General features: G+C 41.2%; 1 protein-coding gene across 1 annotated transcript in view; it reads left to right on the forward strand.

Moving 5' to 3' along the window:
• Nucleotides 1–4981: 4981 nt before the first annotated feature.
• TPH2 (tryptophan hydroxylase 2) overlaps nt 4982–24517 on the forward strand; it is a 378574-nt gene continuing 359038 nt past the window's right edge. The window contains exon 1 of the mRNA XM_086937035.1: nt 4982–5086. Within this exon, the coding sequence (XP_086793161.1) occupies nt 4982–5086 (105 nt within the window). The remainder of the gene's footprint in view (nt 5087–24517) is intronic.

Genomic DNA, 24517 nt, shown 5'->3' on the forward strand with positions numbered 1-24517 from the left:
CCCTGTTCGGCTGGATTATGGTCTGTTTTTCATTGCCTCATATCTCTGAAACTGCTTTGGACCGTTGTTTTTCCTTAATTGACTTATACCCTTGGTCCACAGCCATCTTTAGGGCCCCCCTTGTTTTTACTAGAAACAATCAGTGCTGCAGGCACACTAGTAGCATTTGATTTACAGGCCATGTCGCTCTCAGTGCACTTTACTAGGGACTTACCAGTAAATCAAATTTGACAATCATGGAAACACCATTCCATAATACAATTTACACAGAAAGCATATGCACTTTAGCACTGATCAGCAGTGGTAACGTGCCCAAAACCAACTAACACAGGCCAGGAAAAAAAGGAGGAAGAAGCAAAAGGTTTTGAGATAACCCTGTAAAAAGAGCCATTTCCAACACGCCCTTTTTCACTACGCCTTTCATGTAAATGATGGTGTAATTTGACCACCAAGTTAATCAGAGCATTAAATGACTCAGAGGGGACCACTACTTGAGTCAATAAATCCCTTAACTCATCTCTAAGTCCTTTGTAGAAGATAGCCCTACGTTTAGGTTTGGGCCACCCTGCTTCTGCAACTAATCTATTAAAGCTAGAAATATAGGCCATTAAGTCTTTGGAGCCTTGTATCAAGTTCAAAAGTTCAGTGAAGGATGGTGTAGTTATGTGAACCACAGGCTGATTGATACTAAAAGATGAACAAGTGGATGGGAACATATTGGCAGTTGTGTTACCTGTTGCAGGAAGTGAACCTTGTTGTAAAGTGTCTACTCTAAGGGTAAGGGCTTGGGTTTCTTTTTGGAACTTCCCTCCCATATTTGCTGTCTGTTAGGGTTATGTGATGCTCTTCCATCTTGCCTGGACAAAATGTAAATGTGGGCTTCCTGTTTTGTCAACCTAACCTGGTATTTTTCGCAGGAGCGAGATGCAAGTAGGGATGCTAAGTTCCAACTTCTCTCACCCACCTCAATGCCCAACAAAGTCAAAGCAAAAAAGGTGTAATGGGGGAAGAGGCGAAGTTAAAAGAAGAGAATTTCCTGTCCAACGCGAGTGTCAGGAGGAGAGGTAAACTTCGGAGACTTCCTATGTGTGTCTATAATAATAGAAAGAAATATGTGTTTGAGTTTTGAATAGAACCAAGTGTGCTTCAGGGTTCCATGTATGTACATGATACAATAAACTACCAGTAATTATCCCCTCTTCTACTACACATGCAAATGGTGAAGAATGCAGATCAAAGGATTACCAATGAAAACAATCAGGTGACATGACTTAGCACAGTATACTTGTATATGACATGAAAATGTAGCAAGCACTAACCTCTGTTGTGGTAAAATATTGATTTAGAAAAAGGCCCCATAATCAGATATCAAAAACAAATGAACTAACCAAAGAATATTTCTTTCTAGAAAACAAAAAGGTACTCAACTGAAGGCACAAAAAAGTGCAGTCTAAATTGAAGTATAAGTTCTTTTAATTTAGGAACCTACTAATTCCTTACTGTGTTTTATTTTATCATAGGCAAATGCACATGAAAACCAGATCTCCAAGTCTTCGGGAACTAACCAGTCATATAACTATTGTTCTCTTTGTTACAGAACAAACACCTATGGGGTTGATTCCTTTTCGGTAAAATCCCCTACGAATCGCCTCACGGAGCATTTTTGCCGTACGAATCGTACACCTTCAACGTCCCCGTACATACGATGAGGTACGATCCGAACGCATAGCAGATCTCCGTACAAATCCTACGAAAGACCATGCAATTAAAAATACGTACAAATCGCATTCGGAAAACGCAGTATGCGACGTCCGTACGGATTGAAGCAGCTTTTCACGAACCAGTACGATTCGTTACGACAACACTCCGTATGACTCTTTTCCTAAAGGAGTTTAAAATGTCTGTAAATGCATATTTCGACTCGTACCGTGTGCGACACGGACCGCCCCGGGTACGCGAGTGCACCCCATGATTGAAGGAGTACCGTGTGTGGGGGGTCCAGTGCGTAGGGGTACGGTGCATTGGGGTACGGTGCATAGAGGTACAGAGGTACAGTGCGTACCCCCATGATTGCAGGTGTACGGTGCGTATGTGAATGTGTGGTTCTCCGTACGAATTGCTCATACGATGTTTTCCGTATGAATCTCGTTCTCGTTTCCCGGTCCGGATCGTACTTCTCAGGATGTACAGCATGGTTACAATTTGTATGGTTCACTGTGAGGGTCCTGTATCGTATGGTTTTTCCCTTGCTTTTCGTACGGTTCGCACACATTCGTACGTATTCTTTTCCTATGGGTCATACTACGCGATTCGGATCAATTTGTAAGATTCGTACGGAAACGGCTACGAATACGATTCGTCGTACGGATTTGTTCCCCGAATCGGAATCGACCCCCTAGTGTTCCTGCAAGATCGTCGATTCTTGTGATCAATGTCTCTTTCTGTTTTCTTTTTTAGGTTTCAGGTTGTGGAGAGATAGGAGCCCATAAACTTTGACCACCGTGTAACGGCATTGCAGCTAGGAGCGAGAACCAGTGAAGAAGCAGTAGCGGGAGCTGAAGAAAATGCAGGAAGCGGGAACTGGCGTTATGCAAACCCGACGTGGAATCACTAGACTTGAGCAGATCGTGACCCGGAAGCAGATAAATGAACTCAGGAGGGCTCCACCCTGACTGCACACGCGATTGGGAGGGGTGCAATCCCGACACTTATTTTCAGATAAATATACAGAGAATAAGTAGAGGAACGTTTTCAATAAATGCATTGAACCAATGTTATTCTTGTATAAAATACATGTGCTGCAATGAACAATAGACAGAAGCAGATAAACGTGATTACGAGCACCTAAACTGCAAATAGCAGCTATAGTTCTACCATAGTCCTAAAACAATGTATATATGCAGGCATATAAAATAGGGCAGTAATCGAGCGTACTCCTACGATGCAAATCCTACTCTAGAGTACCTAGAGTGTGTAGCTGTAGGGCTAAGAATCCCCCCAAGGGACGAGCTAACCCTATTACCTGATGAGAGAGAATGAAGGACCCCGTCTTGGTCATGAACTGGACACCCGTCGCAAGATGTCAGACAGCTGCGTGGTGATTTCTCACCCTGAAATGACCTCTGTGTCTGTAGAGGTGCCTTCTCTGCTAATCTATTGAGACGCTGACCTTTTTAATAGAAAGCAGCTTTGCCATGTTTGTATAGAATAGCAATGTTATTGATATGTAGATAGCTCTATCACCCCATGGGTGAAGATAGTGATGACATTTGTACATAGTTCGAAACTAGACCTTCTACATAATGTTCAGGGTGTTGTGATAATGTTGTGCAAAGCTAGATGTATAAACAAGTTTAGTTTCAGGGAAATTAATCCAACATTTTTGCGCACGGAAATATGTGCAAACGGTCACAAATGAAAATTTTATTTGGAAGGACAATGTAAGAAATAAGCTGCTTTGCAACATGGGCCTAACTCAGAAATATAACACTACCAACATGCTCCTGACATATACGAAGCATAGTATTTTGGAAAAAATTTAAACCAAAAAAGCCTTCCATTAAATAGCAGTAAGATGGCACAGTGGGTAAATGTCCCTGCTGCACAGTTTTAAGTTTAACTTTAAGAGTATGTGTACTAGTCGGATCAGGCCCAACTAAACCCTTCATCCTTCTGTCAGTCATGAAAGTACCACTGAGTTATTTATTAGTAAAATTGATTATTTATGACAAGTTTACACTTGTTTTTTTGCAAAACTACACGTTTTGAGATGCACAAACAAAGCATAACCTCTAGGAAAAAATCTTTGAAAATTATATATTTCCATGCGCACAACTAACCCAAAAAAGGCAAACTGAATGCCAGCAAAAAGATTTGATGTTTATGGTGAAGGTGGGCCTTCCTTTTTTTCTTTTGTTCTCCAGCTAAGAAACATTATTCATAAGTTGCACAATCCTTTCATCCGAACCCTCGACTAATATGTTTGGGTGTAGGTTTGTTACATTCAATTTACATACTTCCTCCAGCCTTTTGTGGACAAAGTGTCATGCCATCCCTAGAGAATGTCAACGTTTCCACTAGTAACTCTAAACCTCTGACTTCTGGTAATATCTTATTTTTGTAGATTTTCCGTGGTAGTAAGATACAACTGTGGTAGTAAATGCACAAGGTGCCCCTTCTCTGCAAAAGGTGAACGGATGTGCACGAAAAGGTTCTATGAATTGGACCCACTGTTTTTGGAATTTAAGTTATGACTTCTGTAAAGCATCTGCTATGGGCTTTATCTCTTCATGTGTCGTCGTTTTCAAGTACATTTCCAAATCTAATGTCAGGATTTCAGCGTGTGCTTGGTTGGGACGGATTTGTGCTCGTACAATTTAGCCTAAAAGTAAATGGCTCTTAAAGTTCACACATCCATTAGACTAAACACCTAGGAATTTAGATGAATATGCAGAATACTATTGTCACCATGAAAAAGCCTGCGTGTATTGCCTCCACAACAACCAGTGAATAACCAAAATGTTGTACTAGTATGGAATGAAAACATTCAGTGACGAAGTTTAACCATAGCATCATTTTGCTTTCGTCATTTTTTATAGTGTATCAAAGTAAGAAGGACCTTTGAACATGAAAGAAACAGTATTTGGTTCCTTAAGCTTTTGTTCCAGAATGAGCTTAAAAACAGCACCTGACTGACATTTAAAGACATTTAAAAGCAAGGGCGTGCTGTTCTTTCCCTTTATTTTACATGTCGCCCGAGAAGGAGAAAATTGTACAGGAAACTGCTTCACAGTTAAAGATAAGACATGCTTTCTGGAGTTTAATCTCGCATGAGGCATCAGAGGCCTCGTATGACTGACTGCAGCTTAATCTGCGCTCCATCAGTGCCGAGGCTCGCGCATAAATATGGGTCCGGAGGGGCGCTGCTCGTCACTCCCAGCGCGCGCACATCCCCGTCCGTCTCTGCGTGGCGCGAGACCTCATGCAATCCGCCATGATGATGTTCTCAAGTAAATACTGGGCCAAGAGGGGCCTGTCTCTGGACTCGGCCATGCCTGGGGAGCACCAGCTGCAGGGCAACCAGCCAGTGAGTACCTACCCACCCAGGTTTTCCTTTAGGAGTGTCGGGCAAGGCATCGGGACGTTTGGTTGTGCCTTTCAAAAACTTTAGCAGAACACATTGGTTATCAGTGCTATGTGGGATTAACGATAAAATTATAACGTTGTTGTTATTCTTAATATTACTATTATTATTAGTATTACTAATATAAGTAATATTAATTAGATGCTGTGCTGCTGTCTTGAGGACCTGGATGTTTAGTCCCAGCTCCCAGTAACTGACCAAATGTGTGATTCTGGGCAGATCACTTACTTTTCCTGTGCTAAAAATTATGTAAATATGTGGAATGTGATACTGTTGTAAATATAATGTAATTAAAATGTGAAAATGCGCACTTGATACACATGATCTAGAACCTTCTCTCAGCACTCTCATGATGCACAACATCCAATTACCCAACAGCTGGTTTTCTGCTGTATAGCTATCCATACATGCATGGTTGTTTTTATGATTGTTGTTGGTGCTGCTTTTTGTTGTTACTGTGTGAACATACTAACAAGAAGAACAAAAATATTATGAATTACGACAGTGCTGAAAATAGTAAAAATAATCATCATGAGACTGTAACACACTGTCTCAATTACTTGGGCTTTCCTTATGGAAATGTTTGGGTAGCAGTATTAAGGCTACATGAGCTTGTGGCTTCACAGATGAAAAATTAAGTTTTACTGTCGGTGGAGTAACGCAAAATAATGGAATACCCTGCAGAATATAGGGTAGGGCTGAGACTCCCATACCTCACACCTTGCGTCGTAAGGGCTGCAAGGGGCCAGCGTGAACCCCCCAGCCCTTTTTCATGTCTGTCTATTACCATGGTCACTGGACATGCCATTTGATGGACTTGTGGTAGTGTCCTGACCCGTTTAACATTGTGAGTTTTAGAGTGAATTGCTTTTATGCTTGGTGCAGTATTTGCTCTCTGTCATTCTATCTCATGTAAACGTTTTGCATTTTCGGATCTAAAATTGTAATATATAGTAATTTGTATTTGTGATATACTATAAATTAGATCTGGATCTAGTTGCATATCTGTGCGTGCACTATCATGTGCATGCCCCAAAAGATTAGTTTAAATCTTAGTGCTAAACGCATTTTTCTATTCTGGGCTGGCTTTCTTAAGTCATATCCACAATAAAAGTGTACAGTATGCCTACGTTTCTAGTTTGAAATTTTATTTGATCAATATGTTGCTTTTGATTCCAGGCAGGTTTGTTGTTGTGTGTTTTAAGCCCTCCCTCCTTTCAGGGACGTATAGCAGGCCCCTGTTGCCCCTGCAGTGCTGGGAGACCCCAACCCTTCAGGGGCCCTTCTAGCCTTCAGGGGGGCAATCAGCCAAAGACCAATAGACATCTTTGAGATATGGAAAACCCAGGGGCCCCTCTTCATATATTGCAGGGGGGGCATCATTATACGTTACAACACTGCCGCCTTTTCTTCCCTACAGTACCCGTAGAGTGCTCATGGGAGGGAGCAGAGACTAAAAGTACCTGGAGCTGAAAGCTTTACTGAGTAATTATATTAGACGGAGCCCTTTACTTTGTAATTCGTTACACATGCACCTGAAGACAACACAAATCAGCAAATACACAACCGAAAAACAACGTGGACAGTTGAATTTAGATTAGAGATGCCACTGTGTCTGACCTCGACGCCAACATCATTTATTGCAACTCAGTATTTTTTGCCAAGGACAGCATCTATGGAATGCCACGATTAACTCTGACTGTCAAGGGGTTTAAGTGGTCAAAAAACAAGTGTGAAGCTCCAGAGTTTTTTAGGAGCCAGCCGGGTGCTGCTGAATGTAGGTGCTGCCTAGTACTTCTTAGTTTTGGTTCTTCCTCATATCTCTTCCTTCCACCACCCACCAATGCTTCCTGTCCCTTCTCCTCACTTTTGCTTTCTCTTTTTCTTCCTTTGTCACCATTTTCCTATCCTTCCTTTCCTTCTACTTCCATCCATTCTGTCTTGTACCTCTCTTACTGTGGTCCTATGGGATAAAGTCTTGTCTTTGTGTCTTCAGGGTGCGTTTGGAGGTGCAGGTGTTGAGTCGGCAATCAACAACAGTTACTCGTGCCACTTCTCTCAGGAAGTGTGTCGGTCTTTTTCATGTAAATGAAGTGATAAGAAAAGAAGCTGTAGTGGCTATGCCCATTTAGGAAATGAACGAGCAATGTGCTTTTCTCAACATCTTCAAAAAGTGTACAGTTCTTTCTTGCCTACTCACAAAATGAGTCTATTAAATGCATTGGTATCTGACATGCACAGGTTTGCATTAGGGTTATGTTCTTCATAGTCGATAAAGTACAACCAGGAAATGCTATCTTGGTCGCCAGATAAACCAGTATGATGCACGCATTGATTGTCAGTGAAACAAAGCTAGCGATGCAACCACATATTCCAAACTTAACAAGCATTTGCAATGCAATAGGTCTCGCTAGAGTTTGAGCTATTGGCATTGTAAATTACAATACTTTGTATTTATGTGTGGGTTTTGAAAACAAATAAATAAAAGGCATTGTCATTACAATGCCAATAGCTTAAACTCTGGTAAATGCGCGACCTAATGCATTGCAAATGCTTGTTTACTATTGAAACTTCAGAAGGACCCTGGGACTGGGGAAGGGGCAGAAACATAAACACAAGTCCATATTATGATGTGAATTAAGTCAAAAGATAGAATGTAGCTTCTACCCATAAGAGGCACTTCTCAGCTTGAAAAGCACTGCTACATGCAGCACGGTGTCTTCTACATATTTGTTGGTTCATGCATTGAGTGAAATCAGGTGTGAACGTGTGTAGTATGAGATGCCCCCTCACATCCTCCCTCCAGCCTCTTCGCGACGTCATACAATAAAACCCACCTTGCATGTTAGACCTGGGAAAGAAATGTTTTCTCTAATGTCTCTAGCACAGGCGCATAGAAAGACGCTCATTATTCATCTCTAAGCCATGTTTAATCATTGTCCAATTAAGCATCCATTTCGTTCAGAAATGTACTTTGTCTTTCCTTAAACATTGTTTGTATTCAGATCCGCAGAATCCATTCTGATTAGTTCAGTGTTTTATCTTCCCCAATGTACTTCGTCGGAAGCAATTTGTTTCTATTTAAACATTTGAAATTATTTTAGTAGCTAAGCAAAAACACTCCCTACCACCCCTGATGGAAATGTAATCATCAGGGATTAAGTTACCTAAATTCAGAGATGTTCGTCACAAGTGGATAGTGTGTGGTAGGTGTCGTATAGGAGGTCCTCCAGCTTCAAATACTAAATAAAGCAATAGCAGGGCTCTGCTGAACTTTTGGGGTCTGATGGCAGCGAGCCACCACAATAGGGGACTCTTTGGCGAATAACCTAACACAACTAAATTCACAACCTCAATCCACGCTGTGCTCTGCACCCCAAACTGTAGAGACTCATGGCATCATGCTAGCCATTAATAAAGAACCACCGCCTGGTTCAGTGGATAAGTTACATGCGGTTTCATCAAGTTACATGCGGTTTCATTTGATATTAATATCCATTAGTTTTTGGAACTCCCACTAAACAGGCCCGGGTAAACTTCCAGTTGTATCGCGGGACTGTTTATTTACTGCGTATTTATCTTGTCTGACGTGCGTCTGGTGGGTGTAGTACCGACGGGTTAACTTTATTGTCATTATTATATAGCGCGACCACGGCTTAAAGGCATCGAAGTGCTTTAAATGAGCACTAGTCAAATGACACAAGTTCAGTTTCATTTATTTGTTAAACACGTGGAAAATAAATGCTGTGCCCAGAATCACAAGATGTTGATCGACGCCAGGAGTCAAACCTGGTCCTCCAGTTCTAAAATTGCATTTACTGCTCTAGTGCAGCTCGCACAGTTAAGCCTCTCCGCCCTTGATTGTAACTTAGTTACTCGTGACCTTTGTGTATGTAGAGTTGTGCAGGTAGCCATACAGCTGGCACTCGAGCAGCCGTACCCCCGTATCCCAGGAGATCTCATGTGCAAGCCAACAGCAGTATATATCGCATTGCTGGGTGGGCAGCAGAATGTAATGGGGGTGGCGGAGGAGATGTGGGGCTTTCAGTGAGGTGCACCAAGAACCCTCGATGCAGCATCTCTGAACCACACACGCTGTATTGATAGCAGCGCTAAATACAATTTAGCGCCTAGACGAAATTCCAGAACTCGTATAATGATTACAAAGCAAGTGATGAGGGTGCGTTTTAGGACGCTACTCTGTGAAGTAAACCTCCTAGTGACACGTCTAGGTTAAAAAGAAAGAGTGCGTTATCTAACACTCGCAGCGCTTGTTGCTGCCTGCAAGTCTAGGCGCTCACCCTTTGGTTAGCTATGGCGATAGGGGTTTGCTCAGGAATACACAATTTGTTCGTGTGAGGAGAGTGGTGGCATTACCCTGACTCCGGATTTCGAGACACTGGCACTAGTCTAGCTGAAAACAAGCTGTCACTACGCCATTGTGCAAATAAATAAAAAAATAGGAAAGTGAAAGTGAGACATGTGAGTTGTGCCTGTCCGCATTGGGAAAAACCCATTACGACAGCTGTCTTGCAATCGATCCAGTCCGGGTGGGCACGGCGTAAATAAGACTGGGCGGTCAACAAAAAGCCTCACTTTTAATCGGGGCCTGCGTTTACCATAAAGGATGATGCATGCCAATTAAAAGTATGGGCGGAGCTTCGACCCCACTCCAGTAAGAAACCTGACGACAATAGATCTCGCAGAGTGAGCAGCGTATGCGCTGCGACGGTAGGGGAGACCTAAAAATGGTTTTATTGTGCACATAGTATTGAACTTGTAGCCTTCCTGATAAGAGACTTTACATTTAATGGCAACTGACTGCCAAGAAACTTTACTAAAATGGACCTTTCTAGCTTGACACATTAATTTATAAATATGGACTTTTAGAAAAGTTTAGGTGTCTTTCCAGACTACTGATTTTGCCCCAAAAATCATTATGCATTGATAGTAGACATACTTAGAGAGACTGTTGGACAGAGGCTTCATCCATTAGTCTGTTAAATTGCTATTCACATTTTGCTTCCGCTTACCACAGCATACATCATGGTGAAATGGCTCAGTCCACTTTTACCATTTGCACCCTTCACTTTGACTGACTTCAGAAAGCCTGTGCACCTTGTTCACGCCACCTAATAATAGATCCTTTCTCTTTTGCAAGAAAGCCGTCTGCAAGTGTGTTTTTTATTCTATTTATTTTATATATTCACTTTAAATACTGGCTATTTAATTTGCCTGCACGTCTGATGCCCATTTAAATGGTGATTTATTTTCCATCTGCTTTTTAAAGTTTCAAAGTTTTAACATTGTAGCTGCCTATGATTTGAGTGCTAGGTTATGTAGTTATTTGTTCTTGTCTCCTAAATAATAAAACTACTAATAAACGGCATGACACAATTGAGAGGTTTGTTATTTTAAACATCATCAGTGAAATGGCGACATCAGAGTATGCTTTTAAAGGTATTTTTTAAAAATCTAGGTATGTAGCAGCCATTCTTAGGTTTAGTTATCTTTCTTATTCTTTTTGTGGCCCATGCTTGCAACAAAAAAATAACTATTGCAAAGCTTGCAAAGGCCAGACACACTGGCTTTGCCGATGCTTGTTTTAATATTGATGTATCTTATCTGCATTCCTGACACAGGAGTATGACAAAGGGTTTATTGAGTTGAGATTTGCATTCGGCAGTTCCTCTGTAGAGAATGGTATTTGGCTTCCAGTGACAATATGTCATCATCAATGGATTATCGTTTTTTCAGCAAATTCATTATAATGTTATACCCCACTAATTTTGCTGGATGAAGCACTCAAGCACAGCACTTACTACTTTATGGTACACCAATCAAAAAACAGCTATTATCATACAGTAAAATTAGTGACTCTGTTAATGTTAAAATATGGTTCAACGCTGTTTTCCAATGATGCCTGCGGAATGGGTGAGGTACCAGACAGAACACATTTAGCCTTTGCTTCTTATAGTAACTTCTAATTTTGTTTATAACATCTAGCACAGCCAGTTCATGCTTGTTGAAATAATTTACAAAATCATCCACCGAGCACTTATTGAAACATTTTTTAGTAGTTTTTCTCAAGCTCCTTTCTGAAGCTCACTGTTCTGCAAGAGTGAAGACAGGAAACATAATTGATTTATTAAGAGATGTCTCCGACAACAAGCCGTATCCACCAACCTTCACCTAGACATGAAGCTCTGTAATTCTCTATTATCATGTTGGTAAATGGCTACGATTTGACCTGTCTCATACTCCAAGACTGAAATGACTTGAGGTACAGTGGTTTAAGGTAGACAGTAGGTTTATTCAGTAATACAACCCCAGAGGCATTCAAGGTCCTTCTTCCTTCAGGAACTGTACACCTCTCATCTGCTCCCTGGATTCCACACTCTAGAATCCAGTGAACACGACATAGCAATATAGAACATTAAGAAAAATACCAAGATACAACAAAGACCACCAAGAAGAATAAAGTCACTGCCAAGTACACTTAATTTCCACCCTGAAACCCTGATTACATTTCTGCCTGGGTTTGAAGTAGGGCTCACATTTTGGAAAGAATACTAACAAAGACCACTGAAGTGTTAGCGTAGATGCATCAGATGCATGAGTAATATGTTCACTCAATGAATTATCCCTCAAAGTCTTTCCGGTATTCAGCGTTATATTTTTTTCAAATAGCAATACATTTGTTTTGTTTTTGAGTCACAATTGTAGTTGGAGAGTTCTTCCTGGAATTTTATATTCGTTTACAGCAGGTGCAACTCCCCCAAAAATGTACATATTTACTGATATGTCAGATCTTTTGACATTACAGGAAACACACTTATTCTAGCCAGCATCTTGAGACTCTGTTTACCTGTATGCCTTCCCTGGTCCATTGAACACACTGCTATTTGTAACAGGGTGCCAATTGATCTGAACCACAACAAATTGAGTATTTTGTACCTGTGTCAAGCCATTCTTTTAATTGCACTTGCATAGATGTATAATCAAGGACAGGCTCAAATTTCCAGCTTTGAGGTTCTCTAAAGAATTTACATTTATCCCAAGAATTTAACAAACTAGGCTTACCTTCCCCTCACTGGAACTTTTGGGCTTTTATGGAAACTAGGATTTTCAAAGCAATGGGCTTTCCACTTAGAGGTAGATTATAGATTCAGCCCATCGATCTAATTTATATTCCATAATTTACCACACAGAAGAAATTATTACTTTACATTCATTACATTACATTCCTCCACACACTTTTTTAAAGCTTTCATCATTCACATAAAGCAGGCAAGCTACCGTATCGGGTACAATAAATGGACTGGAGTGTGTTGTCAGATTGTAATGTCTATATGAGACATCAACCAAAAGAACCATTCATACTTATTTGAGAGTTAGATTTTGAGGTAACAGCAGAACATTTACTATCTCATAATTATACGAGTGAGACAGGGTGGTTCAATTTGATGTTCTTTAGATGCTCTATAGTACGTAAAACTGTTTTCTGAATATCTCTGGTTAGGGGCTGTATAATCTGTAACTTTCCTTAGTTGTATGTTTCTAGTTCCTTATCCAGTTATTGAATGCTATTTTCACCTTGGAGTATACACGAGTATTATTCCATGCTACTGGGCCATGTACCAAATGAAGTAACTCATTTGAATAAGAAGTGGGTGTTACATTTGCTAAAAGTTATCTCCATCGATAACCTGGATAAGTTCATAACCATCCTATAAGTCAAACTATAACAACAGCATTTATTTTCAGATGATAATTAAAAGGTATTCTACCCCTCTTGAACTTCCAACTTCGGACCCATAGATTACTAATCTAGTAGGTGATGTTCTGATTTGGAAACTGACTAGTTCCATATAATTGCTACAAGATCAGCACTTGCTTTGATGTAGCATGAACAAGATAAAGTTATGAGACCTGTTTTCCCTGGGTGCAGGAGAAACACTTCTTTCAAGGTCAAAATATAGACAAAAATACATTATTTCCTCCTTGTGCTGGAAAAGCTGAGTAATCACACATAGCATGTCTGCATTCCCAGCAATTGGCTTTGTAAAACACCATGTCTGCCTGCTGGCATGTCCCTAGTAATGAATGCCATAATATTAATGCCACATCTGCATTTAACCAGTTATCAGATGACAATCACTTTTGATGGATTCATGAACGATTAAGTTTATCAATGTGTTCAAACCAGTTCTTTTATCAATAAGGAATATTTTTTGAATCTCGCCTTTTTGTGGATTGTCATATTAACTTATTCCTCACATTAGTCTAATGGGTAGTAACTCTATCCTTTTTATAAATGGCCCATCAGATGCTAAATATAAATCATTTTTTAAAAAGCATTGTTTTAATACCATAATTTTAGATTTTTCTCTGTCTCCTATTGGATTTTCACTTTTTTGTATTAAAACCACATACTATTTAATCGTTTTTATGTTTATCATAAACTGTAGTAATAATAAGGTTAATGGTTAAGAGCTTTATTTAGAGGTGGGCAGATGTGAAACAGCATCCAAAAGGTGGTCTATATCCCTTCCATATTATTAAAATTGCATTGATGTGATGAATAGCATTCTAATTACGGTCGATGTGACATTGTCACCAACATTGCTTTATTATCCCTTTGCATTTAAGTGCTATTGTTTTAAGCTGTGGGTGGAAGAGTAGGATTATTGCATGATTCACAATATGAAGATGAAGGGCAACTAAGAGCTATTGCGGTAAGGGATAGTCAAAGGATATTAATACCCACTTAGATAGCAAGAAAATAGAAGTAGTTAATATTCACATTCTGTGTGCACAGCAGAACACTCAGAATCTCAACCTTCCCTTGATGGCACCACAGAATAATACATTCCTAATACAGTGTCAACCAATTATGTAATCCTACTCAAGTCATTTCAATGTCAAAGCGTTTATTTTATGAAGTGCAACTCATTTTGCGTGTCCGATTTTTTTCCAAAAAGCCACTTTATACAGCAGACTTAACTTCTAAGTGTTGTTTAACAAATGTGTCTTCTACTTTTACTTTTTATGATGCTTCATTTATTCCTTAATGATCATAAAGGTTAAGGCTGCAGTTTCGCCAGGGTTCTACATGTTCTACATGTGCATTGAAAATCGAAATCTGTTGTAATCTCTGTGCTCTAAATATTATTAAACAACCACATATTAATTCGTTCTCCAGTATTTAATATTACAGACTTTATAGTTGGTCCGTGACTCATGCCTTTCTCTTCGCAATGTGTAAAATTGTGTTTACGATAGATAAAAAGGGCTCATTCATCTTTCAGTGTATTGCAAACCTCATATTCTCATTGGGCTTCATTTATGAAAAGTGACAGATCCCTGTGTGAAAACAGCGATGCGTCACTTTTCATTGCGCCCTCCGTGCGACACCAATGATGCGTTATATTTACTGTATGACACATCATTGCGCAAGGAGTTACAGATACGTCAGTATTTCTGAATTATTTGTATGGCGCAAAAGTGACGCATTGCTGGAGTGTGTCACAAAAGTGACGCAACTCCAGTAATGCGTCCTTTCACATGGGACAAGCCCCATGTGAAAGGGCCTGCATCAGTCTTACGCCTGCTGTGAGGCAGGCGTAAGAAATTGACGCATTTGTGTCCTAGAAGTGGCGCAGTGAAATCATATAGATTTCACTGCGTCACTTCTATGACCCTTTCTTGCGTCAGAACGCCCCCCCTGCATACATTATACCTGGCGCAGGTATAATGTAGCGCAGGGGTTAACAAAGCAATGCATCTACCTAGATGCGTCACTTTGTAAATATGGTGCAACAAGGCACATTTTTTACGCTGCTGGTGCGTCACAAAAAGTGGCGCACCAGCGGCGTAAAAGTGACGCACGGCCTCATAATTGAGGCCCATTGTATTTAGGTGTAGTTATATTTACCCATTTCATTAATGGCGCAACCTGTAATACACCAGTTCACGTAGCACATCAGGTTACTTTTTACTATAACATTTGGAGGCTCCATAACCAATTCCATTTTCTCAGGGAGGCAACTCAGAATTTGGGACTTGCCCAAACATCATGTGTGGAGGGGCACCCGAGATGCCTCCTCTCATTCCTTCACTGGTCAGTAATATGTTAATACTCCCAAATTACCTCCATTTTAATAACAGTGTTTTCAGCCCTGCTGCCTTTGTCTGGTGCCTTGGAGAGCAGTTGTCTAGTGGAGTCCCCAAACATATTAAGGCTGTCCAGATGTGTGTTATTCCCTAGTGTCTACAGTAGTGGTTCTTAAACTAGGGTCTATCGACCCCTGGGATTCCAAAACACCTGGGGCAGATTAATTAAGTACGGTCAGATAACAAAAAGAGACTCTGAAAAAAATGTAAAAGTCCTGTATAGGTGAAGAAATTTGAAACCGGAGGGTAAAAATTAAGTTGGTTTTCTTTACTTGATTCGTGGGAGCAGCAACATTGCAGCAAATAGAATCTAGTATGGAGGGCTAGTGACCTCACATGAAGCACTGGTATGTGCAGACAAAAAGAAACCGTGCATTAGTAGCAAGAAAAAAGGCCAGCATATTGCTTTGTCTTCAAATAAACTTTGAAAAGCTACACCTTTCTCATTAAAATCAAATTAAAATAAAGATTTTTGTATATTTTTTTGTTTTTTAATTAAATACAACGTTTAATAATTTATGTAATTTTTTTATGTATTCTTGTTTCTGTATTTATGTGTATCTTTTCGAGGTTCAAACCCTAGAAATTTCTTTTGCTGGGGTTTGTAGCTTTCAATAGGTATTCTGTGGCCATCCACAGAAATCAAAAGATGAACTGCTGCTCTTCCATGGCATTCACAATCATTTTCTGCTATCTGATCCATTCTTTGTTTGAAATGTAGGACAAGATATATATGTTAACAGCCTAAGATTTAGTGTTCTTAAATTATGTTTCTTCTACATCCACTATATCAATAGCATTTTTTAGAGATGATCATGTGCTGCCCAATCATTTTATATATTTTTACGTTCAGTTTAAATTAGGGGGGACCCGTTATGGTCCTTTGTTATGTGGACCCGAGACCTGCCCTCTTTTCAGGAGATACACTTGAAGTACAATTGTATATAATGGGAACAGAACACATGCAAATCATTTACATAGTCAGTAGTTAGTTATGCTGAAAATCTGGCATGGCTCTGGACCAACGATGGGCACTTGGGCTTTAAATGGTTTGCGGGCTTGTTTATACAAATACACCAACTAGTCAGTTACTTGGTATTCTCATGAGCCACTGTAATTATGGTTAGGTATCTGTAAGATCCTATTATCTCCTCGTCAGACCTCATCGTTACAGTCCTTACGTAAGGGAACCAGGACTGTGACGGAGAGGTCTAAGACGCAGTCTCAGAGTAAATAATATTACTGGTAAGTAACTGGCCAATAACTCTCCTCATTGAAACGATGATGGGGCAGGACCTCCCGTGGCTTGGGAGCTTGATGGAGATAAGTTAGTTATCTATGCAACACAATCAAATCCTATCGATTGCAATAGCGTGCATTATCATTAGCCTCCAATGTGTGACTTTTCTACCAAAGCAGTTAGAAAAACGTTGAATGAAATGTTCCTTAGTTCCTTAAATTTGACAGATTATGCTTTGCTGGCCTTACTCGTGTTCGGTGGGATTTGTATGCTTACATTTCAGAAAATATTAACAAGTGGTGTTAAGTGGGAGTGCACGAGTTTTGCATACATCTACTTAAAGTTTGTGAATGGTCAACACTTTTACTTTTGGAAGCCAAACTTCTGCTTTGCAATGGATGAGTTGACACGAGTTTCATAGATGCCATGTTCAATCCCTGCTTATGATAGCGAACACAGAGGAACATATGCAATGAAAACCATAATTTCATTCGGGCACTATTGAAAAAAGCGAAGTAGACCAGATCAATTTGTGTGAAAGGCAAGACCGAGGATGTGTGTTTTTATATGTAGTAGGGCAAAACTGAAAAAGCCCAATGTTGCTCAATAGAGAAAACACACTTCTGCGTAATGCAAGAACTGGACTTCTGGTAATGCATTGTGCAACTGAAGCCCAAGCGATGAACCGCATTTGCATATTGCCTGCTTGCCCTCTCATGACGTTCTAGTGCACCATTTGACTGGTTTTGTAACAGGGATTTGGCAGAAAGGCTTTTCTGCAGCCCATAATGCAAATAGATTTTCATACCAGCCCAAAAAATTATCTAACGGAATTTACTTTGTAGAATGCTTGGCTTTCATGGCAAAGAATGAGGCAGTTGTTTTTTTTCTCTGTTTTAAAATGTGATCGAGAAAAACATTTGTTTGTTAAATAATGTATTTCTCTATCAATGTTTTGTAAAAAAAAATATTACATAATTATAAACAAAAGGCAAGTTGTTTTGCAGTCTGTTGTCTTTGTGTTTGCCATAGTGTGAAGGTATATTGATGGAGGGTCACTTTCTACCATTTAATCACAAGAAAGGGCATTTTTCTCGACCTTGGTAGGATGAAGGTCTGATGTTGGCCCTACTTGACAAGATCTTAAAATATGCTAAAATGACCAATTTTCACCATATACTATCAGTAAATAGAAGCCCACAGATTCCATGAACCCAATATACGTAGGCCTAAGCCAAAGGCCAAATGCCACCATCTTATGATATCAGTCTTTCATATTAAGCTCCACTAGGCCAGATGATTTCAAAACATGCATTTCTGTTGCACTGAAAACAACGAGGTAAATTGGGCTATCACAGAGTACAGTAATTTTCCACAGCTTGAAGACCAACGCCGACACACATGTACACAGACCCAGCCGGTACAAATTGGCACATCTTGGACTCTTGCTGAAATATTGTTTTGAAAGATAGCTTGCACGAAGTAAAAGCCACAACCTCTTGCAATAATAGCCAGTCAGTAAAAGCTTTATTCGATTTAAATTTTCAAATCATAAAAGCATAACATTCATGAAACATACATTGCAATAACACAAAATATCTACAACTTAAAATATGAGCCCATCCTTTAGATGCAAATTACTATCTAAATATGTTCATTTCATTGGATTTAGCATTTGAAACAATACCGTTACAGCTGGTTGTCCCTTAATTAAAACAATTAATCACAAACAAGGTGAATCTATTGAAACTTTTCCATACGTAAGTTAAGGGTAGCTGTTATACAATGGTTCAAAACAGTTAAACAGGGAGATATTACAGCCACTCAATGCGCGGACACTTCCGCCCATCGGGTGGTTATACTTAGCGGTTGGTCTTGATGAGCGAAAGCATGACATAGTAGGGTAAAAGTCATGTAGATCCCAGGTGGATATAGGGCCATCTCCTTTTTGGGGCTGCCAAGTCTGAAGATATGGGGCAACGTGTTTGTTCCTGAATTTTACTAGGACCAGGTCACCGGGGATATCTTTTCGGAGGGATCCTAGCCAGCCCACCCTTCTAACTCTCATGATTCTCCCATCTATAGTGGGGGGCAGGGGTCTATATTTTGTTAGCCAAAAAGTAACCTTATTTAATAGGTCCTGATGCCTTTCGGTTTTTCCACTTGTGAGTGCTGGCACTCCCGAGAGAAGGCAGACAAATGGAGCGGCCTCCGGTGGTAGGTGAATGTGATTAAGTGATCTTGGCATATTGCCGTGGTTAGGAACTGTCCCCTTATGGAATGTTGGATCTTTACTCCATCCTACTCTGTCGGGAGTGCACTGTACCAATGTAGGGTTAATGGATACTCTAGGAGTATTTGGCACTGGCGTGAGTGAGGCTACTGGTTGAATTTGGACCTTAGTACTTTGTGCAGATGGTTTAGGCACGTCTGTGGTAGTGAGAGACTGGGGTTGGTTAGATTTTGTAATGCTTTTTATGAGTGTCGAACTGGCCTTGATTGTTTCCTCTAATCCCGTGAGCCTATCCCCTAGAATGTTAATTTTTTCAATCACTGGAGATATTATAGATTTGACCAGATGTTCAATCTGGGCCAATAGTTTTTCATTGATGGAAGGTGCAAAAAAAATTGAATTGTTTGAATTTAGATTTAAATTTGAATTAGAGACGACCACTAGGGCTGGCGGGGAAGTGTTAATGGCCAAAAGGGGGCTTGAGCACAATTTCAGTTGTTTTGCCTGGCTTCCCTGATATGTAATCCCATTTTGCTTTCTTTTAGCCGGGGGATCCTGAGGGAGCGCTACATTTAGGGTGATAGCTTTTGCAGATAGCGAGTGGGGGGTACCTAACAGACTATCATTTTGGTGGAATGTTGTACTATTCTGGGGATTAGTGCTTGCTGTGGGGCAGTGAAATGCGGCAGTTTGCTTAATTCTTGGTTCCAGCAAAGCATACTTTGTTTTACATATATTATTTAGTTCCTCCAGTAGAGATAGATTTTGTGCTGTGTCGACTACCTGTAAGGAAGATCGCTTGTTAGGTGTACTGTCTATGGACGGGGATAGTTCTAAACTCTCTGTTTCATGGGGTATGGGGAATATTGTCCTACTTAGGTAATGGTCAAGTGTCCCGTTCACCGAATCCCTCTGGGGGGTGGCATTTTTGGTAGCCCCCTTGCGAATCATAATGTAACTAAATTTAAAAACAGTGAGTACCAAAACTGCAGCAGGATCTGGTAAGAACAAAGTTCACGACACCAAACAAAAATAACCGTTGGGGAAGTCTGTAAATAAGAAAGTCCAAGTCTCTTTACCTCCTCATGTTCCAATGCTAAGGGGGGTGGCCCGTCCCGTCCTCCTCGTGCCTCTGAGGGCCACAGAGGGCCCGCCCTTTGCCCGGGCTTCGTCCGGCAGACGCCCGCGCGCGCTCGCGCTACGGGGATGGACAGTTGAATTTATATCCTTCCGGTTTCCTTAGAAGGAGGCGTGGCGTTTTTCTAGCACCTCCGGGCGCAGGCAGAGGCATCACAGGTGCGCCTTGTGACCCCCGGGGCTGCTGGTAGTGGTAGTCCCGCTGGCCGTTTCCCTCACGGCGCGGGAAGGCAAAGGAAAGCAGAGGAAAGCACCCAGCCGTTCCCCTCACGGCTCCCGGACTGGTGCAGCAGGTAGGTTCCTTCACGTCCCGCACTGCGGCGGGAGCTTGCCGTTTTTTTAGCTCCTCCGGGCGCAGGCAGAGGCGTCGCAGGTGCACCTTGTGACCCCCGGTGCTGCTGGTAGTGGTAGTCCCACTGGCCGTTTCCCTCACGGCGTGGGAAGGCAAAGGAAAGCAGAGGAAAGCACCCGGCCGTTCCCCTCACGGCTCCCGGACTGGTGCAGCAGGTAGGCTCCTTCACGTCCCAATAATAGCACCTGTTGTAAGTTCCGCTCTTGCATATATTTTTTGAGATATGTACGTTACAAGATGTTCTTTGTTTATGTTCTGCGGTCGAGCATGGCCAACCAACCGTTGAGCCACCTGACCATTTCCGTGTTCTAAGGACATGCGGTCAACCCACCTGCATCAGAAAGTGCGTCAGAAAGTTCGTCAGAACAGTGTCAGTTCTGCATTTTTCAGGTATAGAGGATCCAACACCACAATCAGAAGCCAGATATCTGCTGCTGTGACCTTCACATGCGTGGGTTCTTCGGCCGGCCGTTTATCTGATTTGGGACGTCAAATCCTCTCAGGTGTTAAACCCCCAATCTAGATAAGCCTTTTGACTTTTGAATCTTTGATTATTTTCGGCATTTTTGAATCACACCCTAAAGGGGCTTCCAATTTCCCCTTTAACAGATGGCGAACACTGATCCATCCTGCGAAGACAGTTCTTGCCGGCGGTGGGTCTGGAGTACCACTACAGATTGTCCCAAAGAGTCCTGTCTCCTCTGCTGACCACGGGGTAAGACAGGGATATTTTTGTTTTTCTTTGAAGTGCCTTTGGTGTCTGATTGGAGGCAGGGTCTCTGGGGCCTATCTGCTGGCTCCTGACCCGCTGTAGCAGTCTGATACCACTATCGACTTTTCGTGTCAGTTAGAACTTACAGTGTCCGTTTCTATTGTGTACATCTTGTGGCTTTGGGTGCCGTGGTTTTCCTGTTTGCCCTGCCAGTTCCAGTCCGGAAGGGATGGTTCTAGGTTCAAATGGTTCTAAATTTATGTTCCCCCAGCAGTTCAAGTCTGTGCACTGGTCGGAGTTCGATTCTCCGAGGGTTCTAGATTTATGTTCCCCCAGCAGTTCAAGTCTGTGAACGGGGTCGGAGTTCGATTCTCCGAGGTCGAAGTTTGTGTCTCCAGTGCTCCTGTGTCCTGTTGTGCATAGCCTCTGCATTTTTCTGACTTGGATTATGGTTTGACATTCCATTGCATATTGTTTTTTCCATTGCCTTGTGTACCTGTTTTACATTGCATATTGTGCTTCTCCCTTGCATTCCTTCGCCTCTGTTAATTAGTCATCTTCCTCTTTCTTTCTGACCATTTCTCTCTCTCGCGTACGTTCTCTTCTTCCTCCACTTCTGACACCTGTGTCCTGCCTGTGCCTTCCCCCACAGGTCTGCCCCCACGCTTTCTTCCATGAGGGCTGCCTTCACGTCCTTCCCTCTTTTCCTTTCTTCTCCTCACGATATTTTCTTGCAAGGTTTGGGTGTCATTATCTATTCTTCAGTTCCACTTTTTAGTCTGCTTTACTGATGGGCTTTGTCAGCTTCTGCAAAGGCACAGGAAGAGGAAGTCACTTGTGGTATTTTCAGATTCCCCCCCCTTTCTCAGCCATTCTCACGCACCAGCGTGGCTGGAGATGCTGCACGGTCTCCCACTGACACTGACAAGTTCCCCCGCGCACTCTCCTCACCCTGACTTACAGCTCTGTTGCCTTGCTCTACAACAAATTACTTGTTTCTCCCTTTCTTTTCCACCTTTCTCCTCTTTCTCGCTGACCATACATCTGCCCTCACCTTCCCTGTACTCAGGTCACCCTTTCCTCTGTCTCTCCCCCTTGCTTATCTTGACCATACCTTCCACCCCCCGGCTTTGTGCCTCTCACGGTTCCTGTGGTACACCTTGGTTCTCAAAATTATTTAATGGTGTCCCACCGTGTTTAGTGAGATTTAATATCTAGGTCCTTTTTCCTATATTTTTATTTTTTGCATGCTTTTTTTTTTTAATCATTTTGATTTACTTTTAAATGCATTGTCTTGGTTAATATTTGTTTTTGTTCCGTGTTGTCTGTCCGTTGCCTTGCTCTGTGCAATAATTGTGCTTTGAAGTTGCCTCTTTGTGCTTATAATAACATAGCGCCTCATGCCTACTTGCTGCTTCTTTGCCCTTGTCCTGCACCACCTCCCACAACTGCCCATTGTCCTTCACTTCCTTCCCTTTCCCACTGCTGTCTGGGTTGTATGATGACTGCACTCTCCCTTTCTTTATTGCAGCAATGCTAGGCAGGTAGCTAGCCGTCTAAAGAAACACACTGACCTTGCATCTCATTGCCACTGAAATAACAAATGGTTTTTGTCTATAATTTGCCACAGCAACTGGTAGCCAAAAGGGGAGACAAGTATTCAAGTATTCCTCCCAGCCCATTGACGTCCTCATCACATCCTCTATATCCGTGATGTCCAACACCCCCCTACGTATTATCAATTAAGACTAATACTCACTCTCATTGTTCTTGAGGCCATAAGAGACGAACTTATAAAAGATCTGTATCCCAACTTTCCCAGAAATTAAGTGGGGTAAAAGATAGGGTGCGGCAACAATGTCTTACAGTAACACATCCTCACAGGATTACATTGTACCACAACACATATTATATGAATAGGATACTGAGTCCTACTGTATATAAAATACCCACTGGTTTTCACATATATTTTATCTTAAAAATCAAGCTTTTGAATGAAATACCCACTTCAGTCTAAGATTGCTTATGCCTGCTTTGGTGGCCAGCTCCACTTCCCTGGTTGTACCCTTGCACAGGATCAAGAATTACAGGACAGTATATACTTCTGTGCCATTAAGTGTATTACATTTATCAATAATGTCTGTGTGGCCTCCTTCAGCCCTCTATCTAAGCATCTCTGGCTGAAGCTCTAATTGCTTCTGGTACTTTAAAAGTGTCTCTTTCTCTCTCCTCTGCATTGCCCTTGTTCTAGAACAGGGGTCTCCAACCTTTTCTGTAATAAGAGCTTCTTATGTTCAATGAAAATTATCCTGAGCTACTAATATTTATTAGTGTTGTAAAATGTACTACTTCAGACAAGATTACCAGTAGTGATCACCTCACAGCACCTATCAGGGTTGCCAGCAGTAATATAAAAAAAGTGGGGGGGGGCGGAGGGGGGTTTAACATGGAATGCTTTTAGGTAGGTAATAAATAGCAGCAACAGCTTCAATGCCCCTAGCACCAAGGAAATAATATGAGGAATAAGCCTCCCAATGCTGCCTGATTTATTACTCAAAAATAAGCTTTACAGATATTGGCAGAATTCAACAACTGTTTCTTCAAACATCACCTTACTCATTTTGAAAATACTCATATTTTTATATCAAATACATGCTTTTCAATTTTGATATACATACAATAATTCAACTAAGGTTGGAGAAGCTTGTTGCAATTACAAAGCAGTGGTGGTTGACATGAGCATGTAGTGTATTTTTCATTGTAGGTTACATTTTGAAAGTATTTCCATTGATTTAAAATATTATTTTTTGCATTTGCATGAGTTTGATTAGCACTCCAGAAATGTGTCTTTAGATGGCAAGACTTTGCTAAGGCTCATTATTGAATGTTGAAAAGGGTTCTTCTACCATATAAATGAGAAAGGTATTTTTCTCTATCATTTGCACATCTAGTTTGTCATAAATTTGCAAAAGAATGTCCTCAAATTATGCTGCCTTGGTTCAGTGCCCCAGGACCATGACATTTCACCCATTCATTGCATTTATATGTACTTTGAAGTTGTAAATTTGTGCACGGTTAAAATTTCCGCATTTATGGATTTCTGACTGATTGCTATTGTACTTTTAAATAGTCATTCTAAACGAATAAGTTGTCATGTTAGCTGCATCTGCCAGTCAAATCACGGCAGTCACCACATTCCCCCAGACGACTGCCCTGAATGCACCCGCAGCCAAAATACCGCCCACACTGCAACAACAGCTCACCATGCAATACGTCCAGGCCCCATTACAGCCTACCATACAATACGTACAGACACAGCCACGACAAGATGTACAATACATCCAGGCCCAACTACAGCCAGCTGTGCAGTACATACAGCCACCGCCCCCAGTACAATACATACAATCACAACATGCCTACAGTAATGACCAACATTATTATAACAATAACAGAAAGAACGTCAACAGAAAAGGGAGTATACAGGGAACAGTGAATGGAATGGTACAGCTGAGGTTCCAATAACA

The sequence above is a fragment of the Lissotriton vulgaris genome, chromosome 1_1 (genome assembly GCF_964263255.1).
Source record: "Lissotriton vulgaris chromosome 1_1, aLisVul1.2, whole genome shotgun sequence".
Taxonomy (NCBI): Eukaryota; Metazoa; Chordata; class Amphibia; order Caudata; family Salamandridae; genus Lissotriton; species Lissotriton vulgaris.